At 53.5% G+C, this 18383-nt stretch overlaps 1 protein-coding gene across 1 annotated transcript in view; it reads left to right on the forward strand.

The window, feature by feature from the left end:
- Positions 1-3674: 3674 nt before the first annotated feature.
- TMEM132B (transmembrane protein 132B) overlaps positions 3675-18383 on the forward strand; it is a 348373-nt gene continuing 333664 nt past the window's right edge. Inside the window, exon 1 of the mRNA XM_078061119.1 lies at positions 3675-4111. Within this exon, the coding sequence (XP_077917245.1) occupies positions 4045-4111 (67 nt within the window). The 5' untranslated portion in view covers positions 3675-4044. The remainder of the gene's footprint in view (positions 4112-18383) is intronic.

Here is an 18383-nt window from a genome sequence, read left to right on the forward strand (position 1 = left end):
CCGCACGTGTGTTGGAAACGTTGGCGGTGCACAGGATACAGGGGTCTTCCAAAGCTGGGGCGGGTTCGGCGGGGGTGGGGAAATCTCTCCGCCCGGTGCCCCCCTTACCCCCTGCCCTGTGCGCACGGTCTTCCCTCTGCGGCTCAGGCCAGACCTGCAGTGCCAGGTGTAGCCACGAGATGGCAGTGTCGCTCTACGCCTGCGGCCGGGCGGGCGCGTGGGCTGAGCAGAGCCTCGCTGGGGGCGGGGAAGGGCTCGAGGGGGCCGCGTGGGGGCACCTGCCTGGCGGGTAGGGGGTGCCGGACCTGGGGGAGCAGAGGGCCGCTGCTTGGGTCTGCCTCACTTTCCCCATCTGTACACAGGGGGAGAGTTTGGGCTGTGTAATTCTTATGATCCCGCCCCAGGCTATGAGGCCAGTAGGCTGGGGGTGAGATTCTGGGTTTGCTGGGTGGGGGGATGGGGTACGCTTGAGAGGAGGGCTCTGCCCAGCTTCGTGGGGTGTGTGTGTGGGGGGGGGGCGTCCTCCTAGGTCATAGCTGCCAGTCCCTCCCACCTTCTCTGACCCCTTGGGGATCCAGGAAGGCCTTTCTCCTGCTCAGAAGAACGCTGGAAATACCCCCATTATCATCTAAACTCAGGGGCCTGGTTTAATGCGCAGGAGTCCTCCCCCAACGGCAGGACCCGCAGGGGCAGGGCTGGAGTTCTCATCTCACATAATGAGCTCAGAGAGGTTCAGGGGCTTGTCCAGAGTCACACAGCGGCGTGGAAAAGCCACCCTCAAAAACAGAGCCCTCTCCTCAGTAATCTTTAGCAGCTATCGATGGGGGCGGTGGGGGGAGAACTGTGCCCCTCTACCTTAGCTCCGCAACAGCAGTGCTTAGAACAATATATGAACAGGGCTGGAGAGGCGTGGGGGGGGGGGGCTGGGGAGGAGTCTATTTTATTTTTTTATATTTTTAAAATTATTTTTTCGAAGTTATTTATTTATTTATTTTTTAAAGTAATCGCTACATCCAACGTGGGGCTCGAACTCAGACCCCCCAGATCTAGAGATGCGTGCTCTTTCCACGGAGCCAGCCAACAGACCCTGGAGGGGTCTGTTTTCCATGGCTGGTCTGGGAGGGCCTCTCAGAGGAGATGATGTTTGCGCTGAGTCCCGAAGCGAGAGGGAGGCAGCGGGGGTGGGGGGGGGGTGGGGAGATGAGCCAGGAAGGGTGTGTCCAGAGGGGGAACACACAAGGGCAGAGTGCAGAGGTGGGAACCGTGAGCCTGAGGAACAGCTAGGACCAGGGGTGGGGAGGTGGCGGGTATTTGAGTGCGCTGAGCCAGGGCGAGTGCGGAGGTAGGCAGATGCCGTGCCTATATCCCCAGCCCTGCCCTGGAGAAGCCAGGGGGCTCTGCAGCGTGTGTGTGTGTGTGTGTGTGTGTGTGTGTGTGTGTGTGTGTGTAGTCCCTTAGGAGGGTAGTCCCTTGGGGGAGGTTGTCTGCCATCACTCCTGACACTGTAAACCCTTGGCTCAGGGACTCACCAGAACTATTCACCCCTTCCCCGTGCACCTCCGCCAGAAAATGCCTTGTTATCTTTCGTCACAGACCCCCAGCCCTCACTGACCTGCTGTCTGGTCAAACACGTGGGGCACATTGGCTGGAACCCCCCAGGTCCTCCTGCTAGGAGCTCCCTGGAGATTAGCTGTGTATGCATTTCCAATTGTGAGACAAAGAATTCCTGGAGGGCAGGCACCTGCATTCCATTCATTTTTTTCTCCCCATCCCCCCCCCCTTTACAGGCCCTGCACCCATTAGGTGCTCAGTTCAGCAAACCCTTATGAATGCATGAGTAGGAAAGAGTGGGGGAAGCAGACAGGCTGGGAGGATCCCAGGAAATGCTGACAGCATCTGGGGGGGCATCCTCCTCCCAGCGAGGGGAACAGTCACAGAGAGCGGACAGATGGGTCCTTCACAAGGCCCCCCCCTCCCCACACTTAAGGAGACCACCCGTTGTCCAGCCTGATATTTGGTTCTCCAGGCATGGATCACAGGCCTTGCCAGAGAGCCCTAAGTGGGCTTGGCCAGTGCATGGGTTCTTTGAAAAGGAAGCCTATTAGTTGCGATGGGAAAATCCCTTTCTGTCTTGCAATTAACCTGGCCTAGAGACTCGCCACCTGCCCCTAGCTCTTTCTTCCTTCTTTTATCTAAGAAGAGCTGAGCGCTGCTTCTGCTAATGAGCTTGTCTGTACTAATGAAGCAGGTGCCCTGTCCCCCACCATCCCCCCCTCACCAGCTGGGAGGGGGGAGGATTGTTCTTCTGATGTGAGCTCTGGGCCCACAGAGGGAGATCAGATACATGATAATAATGACCATAATGATGAGAATGATAATGTCCACAGTGGATCCCTTTAAATGAGCTCTTACTTCATAGGTCAGGGGCTTTATATGCCTTATGTGGGACACCAGGTGGACGCTGCAATGGCTTCCATTTCTCAGATGGGGAAACTGAGGCTGGGGAGCATATATGACTTGGCCCAGGTGGCATAACTAAAGAGTGGCAGGGCCAGGTTCTCAGCCAAGACTTTGAGATTCTGCCTCCCTCCACGCTGCCTTATTGACGTTTCCAAAGAGTTTGCCCCACTTTTTAATGGAAAACCTAGACACTGGAGCCCGTGGCCGGTACATGGGAGCTGGGACAGAGCAAGGACACCCACCTCAGGGTCCCACCTCCCACCCACCCCTCCTCCAGTTGCGGGGGGCAAGTTTCAAGGCATCTGAGGACTGCTGCAGGATCCCCCACGTGCGCCCAGCATGATTCATTCATTGCGCTGCGCCCCCGTTTCTCCGCCCCGGGTTGGGGTAAGGGGAGGCGGGGGAGGGGGTGGATAATAGGGGCTGTGACCCCCAGTGAGGGCCTGTCCCCAGGCTGGAAGAATCCCACCATCCAGTCCCGGTCCCGGCCTCCACTACACCCTGGAGCGGTCGCCCTGGGAGCTCGTCCCTCGTCTCGCGCCCCCTCCGCCTCCAGGGCGTCCTCTTGCTCGGGCAAACAAGGGCCCCCGAGGGTCTCGGCCTCACACCTGGAGAGACACCGCAAGACGCCTTCGATTTCTTTCAGGACCCCTGACCGCGCCCAGCCAGCGCACCCGTCCTGGTCCCGGTGCTTGGTGCAAACTCCTCAGGTAGCCCCCGACTCCCCGAGGCCACCCCTGCCCTCCCCTCCCCCACAGGCACCCCCAAGCCGTGCCAGATTTATCCCAGGACCTCTCGTCTGCGCTCAGCCTTGCAATCCCTGTCCCCTGCGGACACCCCCACCCTCCCCAGACGTCGCTGCCCCATTCCAAGGACCTTCCCCTATCTCCCCGACCCTGCGACCTTGGGAACTCCCGCCACTTGGCCCGAATCCACCCCGATCTGCGTGCTTTTGGCCGGCGGTGCCCCCTCCGGCGGCCCTGTCCGCGCCCACGCCCCAGACCACCCCCGCGGGTCTCCCCAGGCCTGCGCGGCGCGGCGCCCTCCCCCAGGGCCGCCGGGGAGTGGCACGTCCCGCCGCCTATGGCTGGGCGGCCGCCCCGGGCCCCGTCTCCGCGGCGGGCCCGCCCCCTGCCCGGCCCCGCCCTCCCGCCGCCGCCCCGCCCTCCTGCCGGCGCTCGCCGCTCGCTCACTCTCTCGCGGGCTGAGGGCGGCCGGCAGCTGGCGCGGGCAGAGGCGGCGGCGGCGCCACGGCGATGGGACGGGCGCTGGGGCGCAGGAGCCGCGGCGGCGGCGGCGGCGGCGGGGCCCGCGCAACTCGGGCCAAGTGCGGGGCCGCCGGCCCGGGCGCGGGGCGCTGAGCCCCCGCGGCCCCCGGCTCCCCGGCCCGCACGGCCGAGCCCCGCAGCGCGCGCAGGGCGAGCGGAGGAAGCGCCGCCAGCGTCTGGGGAGGAGCGGCGCCCTGGGGGCGAGCCATGCCCGGCGCCCGAGCGTAGCCACCCGGGGCTGTCCCCGGGAGCCGCGGGCCGGGCCGGGCGCGCGACAGGAGCAGCCCCGCGCCGCGCCCACCGCGCGCCGAGGACCATGCCGCCCCCGGGCCGGGCGCCGCCGCTCGGGCTCCTGCTGGCGCTGACTGCGCTCCGGTGCCCAGGTAACGCGTCCCCGGCCCCCTTCCCCGGCCCCGGCCGCCGCGCACAAAGTTGGCTCCAGCGCGGGGCGGCCACCTCCTTCGCAAGTCCCCGGCGGCTCGCATCTCCCGGACCCAGACCGATCTGGGGAGACCCCGGGAAGCCAGGGGTCCCCGGCACGTACCTCTGCCCGGCGCGAGAGCCCGCCGGCCTTCCTCCCCAGCTCCCAGCTCCCAGCTCCCCTGCGGATCCCTTCGGGGCGCGCGGGGGCAACAGACCGGAGGCGCTCAGCCTCTCGGGGCGGGTGGGGGCGCGCCTCCAGGAATCGAGCCCCCTCCCCGCCCCGCCTGGTCCTGGTTCCCGCGGGGTTTTGCTGTGACGGGGCGTCGGTGGACCCCTTCTCCCGGTTTCCTGCTGCCCGCGGATGACGCACGGCCGCGCGTTCCCAGGACACCTGCGGGGCCCCAGCCTTGAGGTCGTCTCGGTCGGCGCAGTCTGTCTGGCTTGTCCGCAGCCTCTCCCCGCGCCTCGCCGCACCCTCCTGCCTTTACACCCCCCCGCCTCCCCGAACATGTCCCCTCCCCAAGTGGCCTCCCCTTAGCCAAGGCGCAGCCTGCTGCTCGCTTTCTGGAGACGCGTGCTGCCCCAGCGCCTTGACCCCAAGGCGGCCAGGCAGCCCCGTGCGCGCAGGGCCGCCTGGAACGTGGTGATGCCCAGAGCCATTGCCTGGGTACCATGGAGCCGGGCTTCCTGTTGGCACCCGCGCAGCTGTCGCCAAGACCTAGTGAGTGGGAAAGGCAAGATAGTCCTGTATTTTCTCTCCCTGCTGGAGTTTGAAAAGCTTCTACCACCTTGGCGTGGCTACATGTTGGTTCTAGAGGAAGCCTGTCTTAAAATGCCAATCCCTCTCCTCCCCTCCCCTCCCCCCACCCCACACAGTGGAGACAATCCTAAAGGCTCAGATGAACCCGGAACAGTCACGAGCAACATCCGTGTGCATTTGGAGAGCTCAGTTCTCCAAACATTTTAAAATCAGGACCCATGATGTGGGAGCAGATAGCTTTCGCTTTAGAAAAATTCTCATTTCCTTAACAAACAAACGGCACAGATACCCAGGCTGCCGTAGAAAAATACAACTTTAACTTTTCAGCTGTAACTGCTTTAGGGAGGTTGCATTTAGGAACGAGCCTTGTATGCCAACTTAATGTGTGATGTATTTGCATGGAAAAAGTAAATATTGTCTTACTTTGAGATGCCCTTAAGTGACCCAAAATATTTCACAAAACCTTCCACTCGGAGAGAACCTTCTGTCAGAGATATCCATTGGCGTTCAGCTTTGGCTTAATGTGTGGATGAATCTTCAGTTTGCTTGGCTCCTAAGCAGTATCTGTTCTGCTCTCAGCTTTCTTCTGTGGTGCATAAGGAGGGTCAAGGCTGTTTCTTCCTAGCTGAAGCCCTGGGACCTGTTCCCAAAAGTGCAGTCCCTTGGACTTGAAAATTGCAGTTTTGTCTCTATTTTGTTTCTCCACGGGGGTCAGCCTTTGCCTGGATGTGCTCAGGCGAATATTGGAAATCTCTCGGAGAGGCTGCCTGCCTAGTGCTTGTAAGAGAAGATGGAGAACCCCCCTCTCCCCCCTCCACCCCAGCAACGGAAGAGCTTGTGCCTGGCTCTGGGAGGCCAGGTCCTGGCAGGGAAGGTGTGTCACCCCTGAAACCTGCTGCTGGCCCAGCTCCTGGCCAAGCTGCCCTGCTGCTTTCCCCCAGAGTCTCAGCTGGGCAGCTCTCTTGGCAAATGCCGCTAGGACAGAGCCCTCGGTGCCGTCGTCAGGCTCTTGCGAGCACATGTAAGTCTTTCACCGGTCCCTGGGTAAAGAGAGACAGTTTGATAACTCTATATTTAGCACCAGTTAGGAGAGCTAGGAAGAAAAAAAACAAGGCTGAAATTCTTGAAAGATACTTAGCTGCCTACTGTTGGTGGAAAGGTTCAGAGGAATTAGCTAGAGCTTCCTTCAGAGCTGGTTGGATTTTCTGGGTAATTTCTGGCATGATTTACCGACCATGTTTGGCTGAGGCTCTGGGAGAGGGGCTGGAAGGGTTCGAGGGAAGGAAGGACACCCTCTCCCCCATCACACAGGGACTGTCTGCTCTGTGCCCCCCCCCCCCCCCCGGCGTGGGTAGCTGCCATGGTAAAGAGTGTGGTGGGCGTACTTCTTTCAGCCTTGCAAGCGCTTAAACATATGGAACTGTACTTGGTAAGAGTCAGCACAAATCCTCCAGCTTAGCGACTAGGGGGCCCCCATTATTCAAGCCACTTTTGTGCATGCTACGGCTTTGCAAATTAGCGGCGCTGTTACAGCCCCTGCTGGGGGAAATGGACGCGCCTTGCTTCATTGACCCATTGTGTTCAGGGTCTAGAAAATTGGGGTGGGTGGAGAGCCCCCGACAGAGGGGCCTTGTGAGTGGCAGAGCCTCCTAGTGGGGGGGCGGGTGGCTTTGGCTTCAAAGCAGAGACACTCTTCACCCTGCCAGGCACCTTGGCATGGCCTGTGGTATATTTCTTTCTCATTACAATAGTGGTTTGGGAGGGGGGCTTGCCTGTGTATGGTGCTGCTCTTCGGAGAGGTGGTGGGGAGTGGTATGCAAATGCTGTCACCTCCCCTGAGTGATTTAATGGCGGTCCAGTGGAGGTTCCCAGAGTAAATCATTTCGGTTCCCCCCACCGGATGCAGGGAACTTGGGAGGTGTGGGGCTTCTGCATGAGCTGCGGTGCTCGGAGCCAACAATGAGCATGGTGGTTGCCATGATCCAAGAGAGCAAAAGAAACCCCTCGCCTGTTGGTGTGAAGTCCAGGAGGGTGGTCTCTGGGCCGGCAGAGCCCTTCTAGGGGCCTTGTTCCCTGATGAGCCCCCCAGTTGTACGCGGCTGGGTGGCTCCTTTCTTCTCTCCTGGGTCTCATGTTGAATGGGCACAGAGAGGGTACACTTCCCTTTGTAGCTATGGTGTTGAGCAAGGGCGTGCTGCCCATCACCGTGGGGAGATGGGGGCGCCCTGGCACCAGAGACAGCATCGTGGGGCGAGAGTGGTACCAGCAGCTGGCTCTTGGAGTAAATGAGTGGTCTTGCAGAGCAAGAAGGCATCTTAGAGCCTCTCTCCCCCGCCCCCCCCAACAGCCCCCTTTGCAGATGGGAGAAAGGGGACTCAGGCATGGGGAGTGACTTGCTCAGGGTCACACAGTGAATTGGCGTCAGAGCAGGCTCATGGCTTACACAATTTCTCCTTTTAAAAAATTCTCCACCCAGGCGTTCCTCACTGTACACAGGGGAGTCTTTCTGGTAAAGGAGCTCTACTGTATGGTCCTCGAGGGGACTGTGGCTCTATTCACGGAGCCCAAGGTCATGAGAAAGACAGCTGCTTCATGAGGTCAGAGTGGCAAGTGTCCGCTCACCAAGGCAGCAGGTCCTCACAGCGGAGCTGCTGGGGACGGGGCCACGGAGCCAAGAGCTGCCGAAGGGGCTCACCGCGTTCCAGGCCCCATCCCAGGCCTTGCCTTGTCTGGACACCATGGAAGCCTCGCCCCGGGGGCAGGCGGACACTCTCACCACTCACGGTTTATAGGTGAGGATATTGAGATCCAGAGATGCTAAGTAACTTGCCTGAGGTCACACAGTGTCAGGATCCTGGTCCAGGTGCCGATCACCAACCCCCCCAACCCCCGCCCCACCTCACTCAGCCAGACTCCCCTGCGCAGCCTCACACATCGTGGTGTGGATGGGATTCTGGATTCCAAGGTGCGGGGTGATGATCGCATCCCTTCCACGGGCCCACCTTTGCTGGGGGCCTGCGCTTCTTTTCTGTAACAAGTACATCTGTTAATGTGAACTGAGGTTTGGAGCCATAGAAATCAAACAGATGGGAGTCAACTCTGCAGGCAACTGGGAGTCCTTCAGATTGGGTGCCCTTGAGGGATTAGGTGGTTATGTTAAAGGCCGAGAGTTTGGCAGACAGAATAATCCCCCTCCTTTCTGTTTGGTCTCCTGTCCCTGGTTCTTCCATTTCAGTGGGCCTCAGAGTCGGAACAACTCAGTGACTAACCTCGATCTACTGCTGACTCTCTGTTCTGAGCCCTTCACAGAGTTTGCTTCATTGAGTCCTATACAACCCCATGGGGGTAAGGACTGGTATTCACCCCATTTTACAGATGGGGAAGCTGAGACCCACACAGATGCCATGGCTTATGCAAGGTCACACAGACACAGAGGGAAGGGGGATGCGTGTGAACCCACAGTGAGCTTGGCTCGGAGTCTGTGCTCTTAACCTCTGCCTTCTCTGTGAGCATGGACACTGAGTTTTGTGGGCAGTTGACTGGATTTTGAGAATAATTTGGGCTCAGGGGATTCAGGGATGTGTCTTAAGTTGAAGGCAGAGTTGGTTCTTTTTTGAGAAAATCATTTTGGGGGATTTTGGCTGCTCTAGAGTCAGCCCCCTCAGTCAGGAGCCCTGGAGTGCATCGGCAGGGAGGGCTTGGCGTTTGGAGAATTGAGCCTGCGTGGAAGCCCAGTGGGGGACGGTTGCCCTTGGGCCATGTCTGGCCCGCAGACTTCTCTCATTGGTCGCAGGCATTGAAAAAGTGGGAGGTGTCAGTATCACGGTCCAGGTTGCTGGCTACTCTTGAGAAATCAGGAGATCTTGTCTAACCCTTGACCGCTCTGAGACTCAGTTTCTGCATCTGTAAAATGGGCCCTGTCTTAGTCCACGCAGGCTGCTGTAACAATATACCATAGGCTGGGTGGCTTGTGAACATCAGACCCCTGTTTCTCACGGTCTGGAAACTGGGAAGTCCAGGATCACGGCACCAGCATGGCCACGTTCTGGTGAGAGCCCACTCATGGCTCATAGATGCCGTCTTTCTCTGTGTCCTCCCGTGGGGGAGGGGGGCTCTCTGGGGTCTCTTCTACAAGGGCACTAATCCCACCCATGACCTCGTCACCTTCCAAAGGTCCCACTTCCTGGTAGCATCACATTGGGGGTTAGGTTTCAACATATGAACTTTGGAGGGGCACAAACGCTCAGCCGACAGCAGGCCCTGAACGTACCCCTTGTGGATCTGGTCACAAAGTTGGGCAACACCAAGGGAGTGAGGGGGCTGTCTGCATGGCCTGCGGTTTCTCAGGAAGGAGGACAGGCAAGAAGGGAAGGCCGGGTGGGCTCCTTGCTGAAACGGTCAGAGCTGTGAAGTTAAGGTTAAGGGTGGCTTCTCACTTTGGATTTCCCTGGATTCTTGGGTGACTGCCCAGGGAGAGGTTAGGGGCTCAGTTGTATCCCCAGTGGGGATACTAAGGCTCAGAGGGGCGCAGGGACCCAATCAAGGCAACACTGACTGTGAGTGGCAGGGTGGGGTGTCATCCCCAAAGTGCCCGACTCCTGTCTTTCCTGCCTCTAAGGTACCTTCTTGGCCTGGAGTTTTCCCTCAGTTTCCCTGCCCTCCGGCTTAGGTCACTGTGACCCCGGGGCTTGCATTCTAGGACAGGTTCATGTGATGGAGAGAGAGAGAGAGAGACAAGGAGCCAACAAATTCACAAACAGGAAAGTCCTCAGCAGTAATTTGTGCTCCTTATATTCAACACAAGGCAACGTGATGGGGGAGTGACTGGGTAATCCAGGAAGACTTCCTGGAGGAGGTGGTGTTCGATCTTAATCTGAGACCTGCATGATCAGAAGGAGCCAACCTGGAGAAGGGTGTTCCAGGCAGAAGGACTGTGAATACTTGCAAGGTACCCTGCACAGTGCCTGGCACGTAGTGGGTGCCAAGAGCTCCCTGCTCCCTCCCTCCCTCCCTCCTTCATTCATCAGACAGATATTAATCAGCTCTGAGCACTGTGGGGGCATAGTATGGAACAAAGGAGGCACATCCCCCCATTCTGAGGAGCTGGCATTCTGGTGGAGCAAGACAATAATAAAACAACGGACAGACAGATACATAATGTCAGGCGGTGATAGGTGCCATGGGGAGAGCCAAAGCATGGTCACCCTTTGTTACTTTATTCTCCATCCGGGTGCTTGTTTTGCTACTTGCCACTCAGTGCAGGATGGACCCCTGATGCCCACTGTCTGCCGAGGAAAGGGGAGAAAGAAGCTTAGGTTCTTCGAGTTGAATTCCGACGTCTCCCCCTGCTTGAACCACCTGGGTCCACAGTCAGGGTGTTCCGAACTCCCTTCCCTGACACCTGACTCCTTAACTGGTCAATACCCTCTCCTTACACTTCAGTCCCAAAATAGTTACATAAAAAATCAATAGAGTCCAATTTGATTTGCTGTATTTTATTACTGAGGGTGATGGGAGTGTCTGGAATTGCCTGGTTGCTTCTGAGCCTGGTTTTTTTGCAGTGTTAACCTAAATTAACCCATTGGGGGACCTAACTCATCATGGCTGGGCTTTGGTGCCCAGAATTCAGTGCCCAGGAAGGGTGACTCAGTAAATAACGCATCTGTAATGTCTGCTTTGTGCTCGGAATGCCTCCCACCAGGGCTCTTAATGCATCGGAGCAAATGGCCACATAAAAATCGTGCTGGGGTTGCAACCAGCGCTTCCGGGGCTGACTCCGCGCGCCTGCTGGAGGGTCCTGTCTTTCCTTCCAGACCTCCGGAGTGGCAGGCTGCCTCTGCCTGGTCTCCCGGCCCTCGGAATCCGTGGCTCCCTTTGTTTGCCTGGTGCTCTTCATGTTATGTCCCGTCGACGTATTTATATCTTTGGCTTGGTATTTTTCCCTCTGCAGTTGGGCCATCTGCTGCTGCAGGTGGCTGGCACTCCTGGGTGCGCTGAGGGGGCCAGACTCCTGGGGATGGGGGGCACCTGGGCAGAGGGATGGGGGCTCTGCAGACGATGAGGCTACAGGGGGTGGCCAGGTGGGAGGGGACCCTGTTCTCCCCGAGTCTGCTCCAAGCGGAAATATTGGGCAGGGGCAGTGGAAGGGGAGGGACGTGGGGTGGATGGAAAATGTCATTTCACCAAAAAAGTTTTCGAGGGTGGCAGTGAATTGGGACATTTCCAGGCCTGTGGAAAGCCCCTGGCTGCCTTTGGGCAGTATCTGGCCCGGAGACGTGTCTCGTTAGTTGCCAGCATTTAAAAAGTGGCAGATGTCAGGATCCAGGATCCCGGCTTCTCTCAAGAAACTGGGAGACCTGGGACACTGCTCTAGCTCCATGACCTCTCTGAGACTCCGTTTCCCCGACTGTAAAATGGGTCTTGAACTCCCCTCCTGCTTCCTTCCTCCTTGTCTGCCTTTGCTTTGAACATATTTTTATTGTGCTCCTATGCTGTGATGGGCCCTGTTCTCGGGGCTGGTGAAACAGCGAGGACAAGACAGCCAAAGGCCCCTGTCCTCGTGGGGTCAGCATTAAGGTGGAGACAGACAGATATGGACTAAATGAATAACTAAAATGCAGTTTATTGAGTGGTAGTAAGTGCTATAGAGAAGCACAGAGAAGGGCCCCAGAGAGGGAGCGCTGGGGAAGGAAGTTTTGCAATTTTATTTTATTTTATTATTAAAAAAATTTTTTTTTATTAAGTAAACACTACACCCAATGTAGGGCTCAAACTCACAACCCCAAGATCAAGAGTTGCATGCTCCACTGACTGAGCCAGCCAGGCACGCCTGCAATTTTAAATAGCAGCATCTGGAAAGGTGACATCTGAGCGAAGACCTAAAGAAGTGAGGGAGTGAGCTATCTGGTGGCTGGCTTGGGGAAAAGTGTTCCAAGCAGAGGGAACACCTGTGCAAAGGCCCTGAGGTGGGAAGGTGCTTGGCAGGTTCAAGCACAGAAAGGAGGCCAGTGCGACTGAGTTTGAGTAAGGGAGGGAGAGCAGTAGATGAGGGGACAGGGTCAGGTCTGGTAAGGACCGTGGCTTTGCCTCTGAGTGAGGTGGGAGGGCAATGCTCTGACTCCCAGGAGCAGAAGCAGGGAGAGCCGAGAAGGGCTACTGCACTAGTCCAGGCTTGGATCACAGTGGTGGCTGTAAGGAGGTCACAAGTGGGATTTGGGTGCATTTGGAAGGTTGCTGCACAGGACCGGCTGACTGATAGATTTGTTCAGTAAATATTTACTGGGTGCCAATGCCATGCCTATCACTGTACTTGGAATTGGGGCCAAATCAATATTTGTTAGCGATGAAATTATAAACAGAATGTACATCTGTGAGTTGGGCTTTTGCCTTCCGTAAGTTCTTCCCCAACAGCCCCAATGAGAAGGTTGGGATGGATGAGCCTGTGTTTCTGCATCTCTGGAATGGACCTGGTAACACATCCTTAGGGAGAATATAGTTAAAGGGATCCAAGGATGACCCTCGATGCAAATTGCTTATTAGCACAGTGTAAGTGCTCAGGAAATGGTGGCAGTTATTAATAACATTGTTAGGACCGTTAGGAAGCCAGGACTCTGTTACCCTCTGCCCCTGGAAGCACAGTGGGTGGAGGTTGAATTTGAACCATGATCTATCAGACTCTGGTGTTCATTGTTCCTGCTGGAACCAGTAATATTAAAAGAAAAAAAGTTGCTGTGCTCATGATGTGATTATTCTGGGACAGTTGATTGCTCTTTGCCAGGATAAGTGTACTCGCTTTATCTAGTAGATGTGTAGGTGAAATGTTGTGTGTCAATCAAATCCTATCTTCTCCATCAACTTCCACAACATTTTGGAGATGTGTAAGTTTCATCCAAACCTGGCCTGGCTTTGGCTCTTGACATGCTGCTTATTAGTTTCTATATCCCTTAAACCGGCATCCCCAAACTATGGCCCATGGACTGAATCTGGCTCTCTACCTGTGTTTGTAAATAAAGTTTTATTTCAACACAGCAGCATCCATCTGTTTACATAATCTCTGTGGCTGCTTTCTCCCAACAATGGGAAGTGAGTCATGTCAGAGATGATCTTGCCTGCAAATCCTGAATAAACTACCTAACTACCTAGTGCTTTTAAAGAACAAAGCTTGCCTTAAAGGAAAGTCAAACAAGGAATGCTCTGTAAATGAGTGTTTCTAGCACACATTTGTGGCCAAGAACAAGTATCCCTTTTTAACGTCAAAAAAATTGTCCGGCGCATGTGAATGAGAAGAATTGTGGGTTTGGTATCTCTTGCTTGAAAAAAAAAAAAACATATTGATTGAAAGTTGCCATCAATTCAATAATGCTTTTGAACGAGTAGGTTTTGGTAATTACAGTAGCATTTATGTAACATTTTAAAAATAGTAGCACATGTGTGTGTGAGATATTTTTACTCTGTAGGCAAAGCTGGTTGGCTTACAGCTCAGAAGACCCCTTGTAGGGATGCTGCCGGAGATAACTAGTATTAAAGGAGCCCACTGGTTGGTTATTTTATACTTGGCATGACTCCGATCAATGGATCTCTTTTATGGCCTTGTGTTTTTTCTTTTTGGGTTGTTTTAAAGATGAACATAGCCTTCTCTATGTTTACTTGTGACACCCAGGTCCGTGATACTTTAAGTTTTCAATGCTAAGATTTCAAGTTCACTTATGGAGATGATGTGCCAAATGCAAAGTGCATATCGCTATTAGTGTGGATTCTTACCATTGCAAGGGACAAAATTGGGAATTTACTGGACTCCGGAGCTAGGAAGTTCAAGGAAGAAACAGCTTCAGGCATGGCTAGATCCAGAGGCTTAACACTCCTAATGGGCGCTTCTGTTCTCTCACTTTGTCTCTTGGTTCTCTTCTCCTCTGTGTTCATTTAATTCTCAGACAGGCTTTCTCCACCTCCTGGCAAATCTGGCCACAGTCAGCTCCAGGCTTTGTGCCAAAATCACTCATCTCTTTTCTAATTATAACAGCGAGAATCCCTGGACTAACCTGGGTGCTGTACTGACCCCTCAACCAGGGACTGTGACTGTGGATGGGATCCTGTATGTGATCAGCCACACTTAAGTCAGAAGCTCATCTCTGGAGTTGGAATTGGAAGCACATTGCCGGAAAGAGAGACGGGAGATGATTTCCCGGAGGAAAACCTTGGTGCTTACACCAGAAGGAAGACAAAGTTGCTGCAACAACTTACCAAGTGAGGTGGGGAGAACCCTCCAGGCACGGAGGGCCCTCACTTGTGGGCAGAAGCCTCTGGTGCCCCTTCTCCAAGGAGCCGGAAGACACCCCATCCCATCCTGTGCGCGTTCTTGGCTGCTTCTGAAACCGTGACCTCTGAAGCCCCAGTTTGGGGATTTCACACATATTTTGGTTGCTTTGATTGAAAGCATGGAATATCTGGGATGCAATCTGCTAATATCTATGAAAAGAGAACCTGGTCTTTTTACCCAGCAATCCTACTTCCGGGAAACCTATTTTTTTTAGAAGCAAAAGCACCACTATACAAGGGTGTCTGTTCAGGGATATTTACAGCAGCATCTTCTATAGTGGTGACAAAGACACGACTGTCCATCTGTAAAGTAGTTCTTGACTAAGTGGTGGTATTGCCATGTGGACTACCACGTAACTGTTAAAAAGAGCGGCTTGGAGCTATATCCATTCTCCCGAAACAGGATTTATTGTCAAGTGTCTGCACCCCCATATTGAGAGGAGTTGTATGGTAACTGACACCGTACAATGCCATTTTAACAAAAACAATGAACCAAAAGTCCCCTCTGCGTATAAAGTAGCCAATATTTATATAGTGCTTGCTGTAATGCCAGTCACAATTGTAAGTACTTTACGTGGTCATCTCATCTAATACTTACAACAAGCCTAGGTGGGTGGGTATTATTATATCCCTTTTAAAGAAGGGGAAATTAGAGTTACACGACTTCAGTGAAGGAATGAAGGGGGTGATGTGGTGGGTGGTGGGAAAGAAGGGGCAGGAATGGGAGGACATCTGGAATGTTTGAGACATTTTAGCCACAATAATGCTGAGTTTTATGAAGAGAGGCCCTGCTCTTTCCCTTAGGGTTCCTGGGTCCCTGTTGGGGCTGCTGAGCATGCCTCTGTGGGGATCCTCCGAATTTGCTGCTGTGTTTTGCTGGTGCAGGGGGCTATGCTGCATGGAACTCAGGCAAGCCAGGGGGATGCTGCTTCGTGGTTCCCTGGGGGAAAGGAAGACTGGGTGTGTGGTGTGATGGGCATATCTGGTGAGATTGGTTTCATCAGTAACACAGACTTACAATGGCGGTGGCTTAAAAAGTAGGAGATTGTTTCTCTTCCAAGTCAGATTCTGGAGCTGTGTAATTCAGGATTTTAGATTAACTCTGTTCCATGAATTTCAGATGGGCCCTTGCTCCCTTCTACCATTTCAAGGTTGTGGTCTTTGTCCTCATGGTCCAAGATGGCAGCTGTGGGTACAGCAATTTCATCTTCATTCCAGACACCAAAATGGGGGTGCAGACAAAGAAAGGGTAGAGGATGTGCATCAGTTGTCTTTTATGGAAGAGTCCTGGTGGCCCCATGATGCTTTTACATACACACTTATATCCCATTGGCTGTGACTAAGTCCCATGGCCACATCTAGCTGCAAGAGAATCTGGGAAGTGTTTTGTTTTTAGAGACAGAACGAGAGAGCGAGTGAGTGGGGTGGAGGATAGAGGGAGAGGGAAAGAGAGAATCATAATCGGGTTCCACATCCAGCATGGCGCTCGATCTCACGACCCTGAGATCATGACCTGAGCTGAAATCAAGAGTTGGATGCTTAACCGACTGAGCCACCCGGGCGCCCCCATGGGAAGTCTTCATTTTAGATTGCTACAAATCAAGAGTTCTGTTACTGCGGAAGAGGGACAGAATGGAGGCCAGGGGAATAATTAGTACTTGGTGATGCATACCTTAGCAGGGTAACATAGTGTTTGGAGAGAAGGCATGAACCATCAGGACCTTTTATTATCGTGTGTGTGTGTGTGTGATTTTATTCTGCCTCCTAAGGTGGGGCCTGGGGGACATAAGTTTTTATGGGTGCCGAGGAAAATGAAAGCAGTTTGGTGAATGATTAACACCATCTCGGGCAAAGATATAAATATGGCTTGAAACATTACAGATAAACCCAAAGTCCCTTTTGAACAATTTCATATCCTTCCCAGAGGTAAACCATTTATATCAGTTTGCTGTGTATTTTTCCCTGTAGGAAATAGATATATGCTACAACATAGTTTTAGGTTTATTTTTGGGTACATAAACATCTTGTCTCTTCCCCAGTATCCATGTGCATATAGAACTATCTTACTTTTTTGAGTTGCTGCATGGTAGTCCATGGTATGGAAATATCAAAGTGTATTTAGTGATTTCCCACTACCTCATAAGAAGGGGATTCCCCAAACATAGAAAAGGGGGTTAGAAAGAAGGGGTTCACCCACAAGGAACACTGTGTAGAGATCAGCACACAACCAGGATCTGCAGACATTTGAAATAAGCAGGGGTGGGACCGAGGAAGGAGGAAGAGCTGACACCTGAGGAAGCAGACTTAACAGAGCAACGGGGACAATGGGGGACTGGGTCTTAGAGACCTGCCGGGGCTTCCCGAGGTTCTAGTCCTAGTGATTCCCACTGGGTGGACCCCCAAACGACTTGGAATGCCAGCGCATCTACTCCTTGCATTTCTCCGGATTCTGGGAGCTTCAGTCTTAAAAAAGGGACATCTTCCAGTTCCCCAGTCTCTACCTCTTCAGCCCTTGATGCAAACTCACTTGTTTGTAATGGAAAAGGCTCTCCAGAAAGCACCATGGATTTATGGTGAAATTTTTATTTCCTTATGATATCTTTTTCTCCTTCCACCCACCACCCCCTACGCCCAGCCCGGTTTAAGTGTTTTTCTCTTAAATTTATGGGCTGAGCTGTTAAGAGGGTCTGCATATTTCAGGAGGAAAGGTATCGGGGGAGGAGGTGTCAGCCTTGCTGTTCACACCAGCTTCCCTTACACAAGCTCTGAAGTGGCCTCATCTTCTTACTGGAACAATTTGCCTGTCAGCTCAGATCATTTTGTGAAGGTGACTGCGTTCTGCTTCTCTCTCACCATAGCACAGAGACAACATGAGGGAGGAAGGTGTTGCAGTGCTTTTCCCCATATTTCCCACACTTCAAGGGTTCCTCGCTCCTCTCGTTCCACCTCTTCCTTTGTGAAAGTTTTTAATACATGTTTGAGTGAGGGAATGGACTGGTATCACATCGCTCACCGCTGAGTTATGTACCGTTTGCTGCTTCCCCAATTGCTTTATTCTTGTGAACTGTTTCAAGTGCATCACTAAAATTTAGGGCATGAACTCAGGCAGGCAGAGTGACTGCCTGGGTTTGAATCCCAGCTCTGCCACTTGCTAGCTCTGTGACTTTGGGCTGGTTACTTAGCCTCTCTGTGCTATAGCATTCTCCTCTGTGACATGGGGAGAGTAGGAGCTCCTACTCCTTGGGCTGCTGTGAAGTTTAAGGGAGATGGGGCATAAAAATTCAACACATGCTTGACTTTGCATGAGTCCTTAATAAATGTTAGCACTGCTTTAATTCTCTTCTCCATTCACTGAATTTTTTTTTTTAAGATTTATTCATCTATTTTAGAGAGAGAGAGAACGTGAGTGGGGGGAGGGCAGAGGGAGAGCCAGAGAGAATCTCAAGTAGACTCCCCACTGAGCGTGGAGCTGGACGCGGGGCTCAAGGCCAGGACTCTGAGATCACAGCCTGAGCTGAAACCAGGAGTCAGATGCTCAACCCACTGAGCCCCTCAGGCGCCCCCCCCGAATGTTTAATTGAACACGTACTATGTGCCCTGGTGCTCATTTTTCTGGTTTTGCTCGTTTCTGCTCCCACATTACTTCATATCCAGATCCTGTCACATGATAGGATCACTTTATTTTATTAATTCATGTTTTAAAGTGAAGATATAATTGACAGACAATATTAGACTGGTTTCAGGTGTACAGAGCAGTGATTCATTATATATGTTATGAAATGATCACCATGATAATTGTAGTCGCTGCATGTTACCATACAAAGTTTTTACACTATTATTGACTGTATTCTCTATGCTGTATACTGTATCCCTGTGTCTTATTTATTTTATTTATTTATTTTAAAGATTTATTTATTTATTTGAGAGAGCGAGAATGAGAGAGAGAGAGAGTACATGAGAGGGGGGAGGGTTAGAGGGAGAAGCAGGCTCCCCGCCGAGCAGGGAGCCCGATGTGGGACTCGATCCAGGGACTCCAGGATCATGACCTGAGCTGAAGGCAGCCGCTTAACCAACTGAGCCACCCAGGCGCCCGTCCCTGTGTCTTATTTATTTTATAACTGGAAGATGGTACCTTGTGATCCCCTTCACCTATTTTG

Source organism: Halichoerus grypus, chromosome 13 (assembly GCF_964656455.1).
Source record: "Halichoerus grypus chromosome 13, mHalGry1.hap1.1, whole genome shotgun sequence".
Taxonomy (NCBI): Eukaryota; Metazoa; Chordata; class Mammalia; order Carnivora; family Phocidae; genus Halichoerus; species Halichoerus grypus.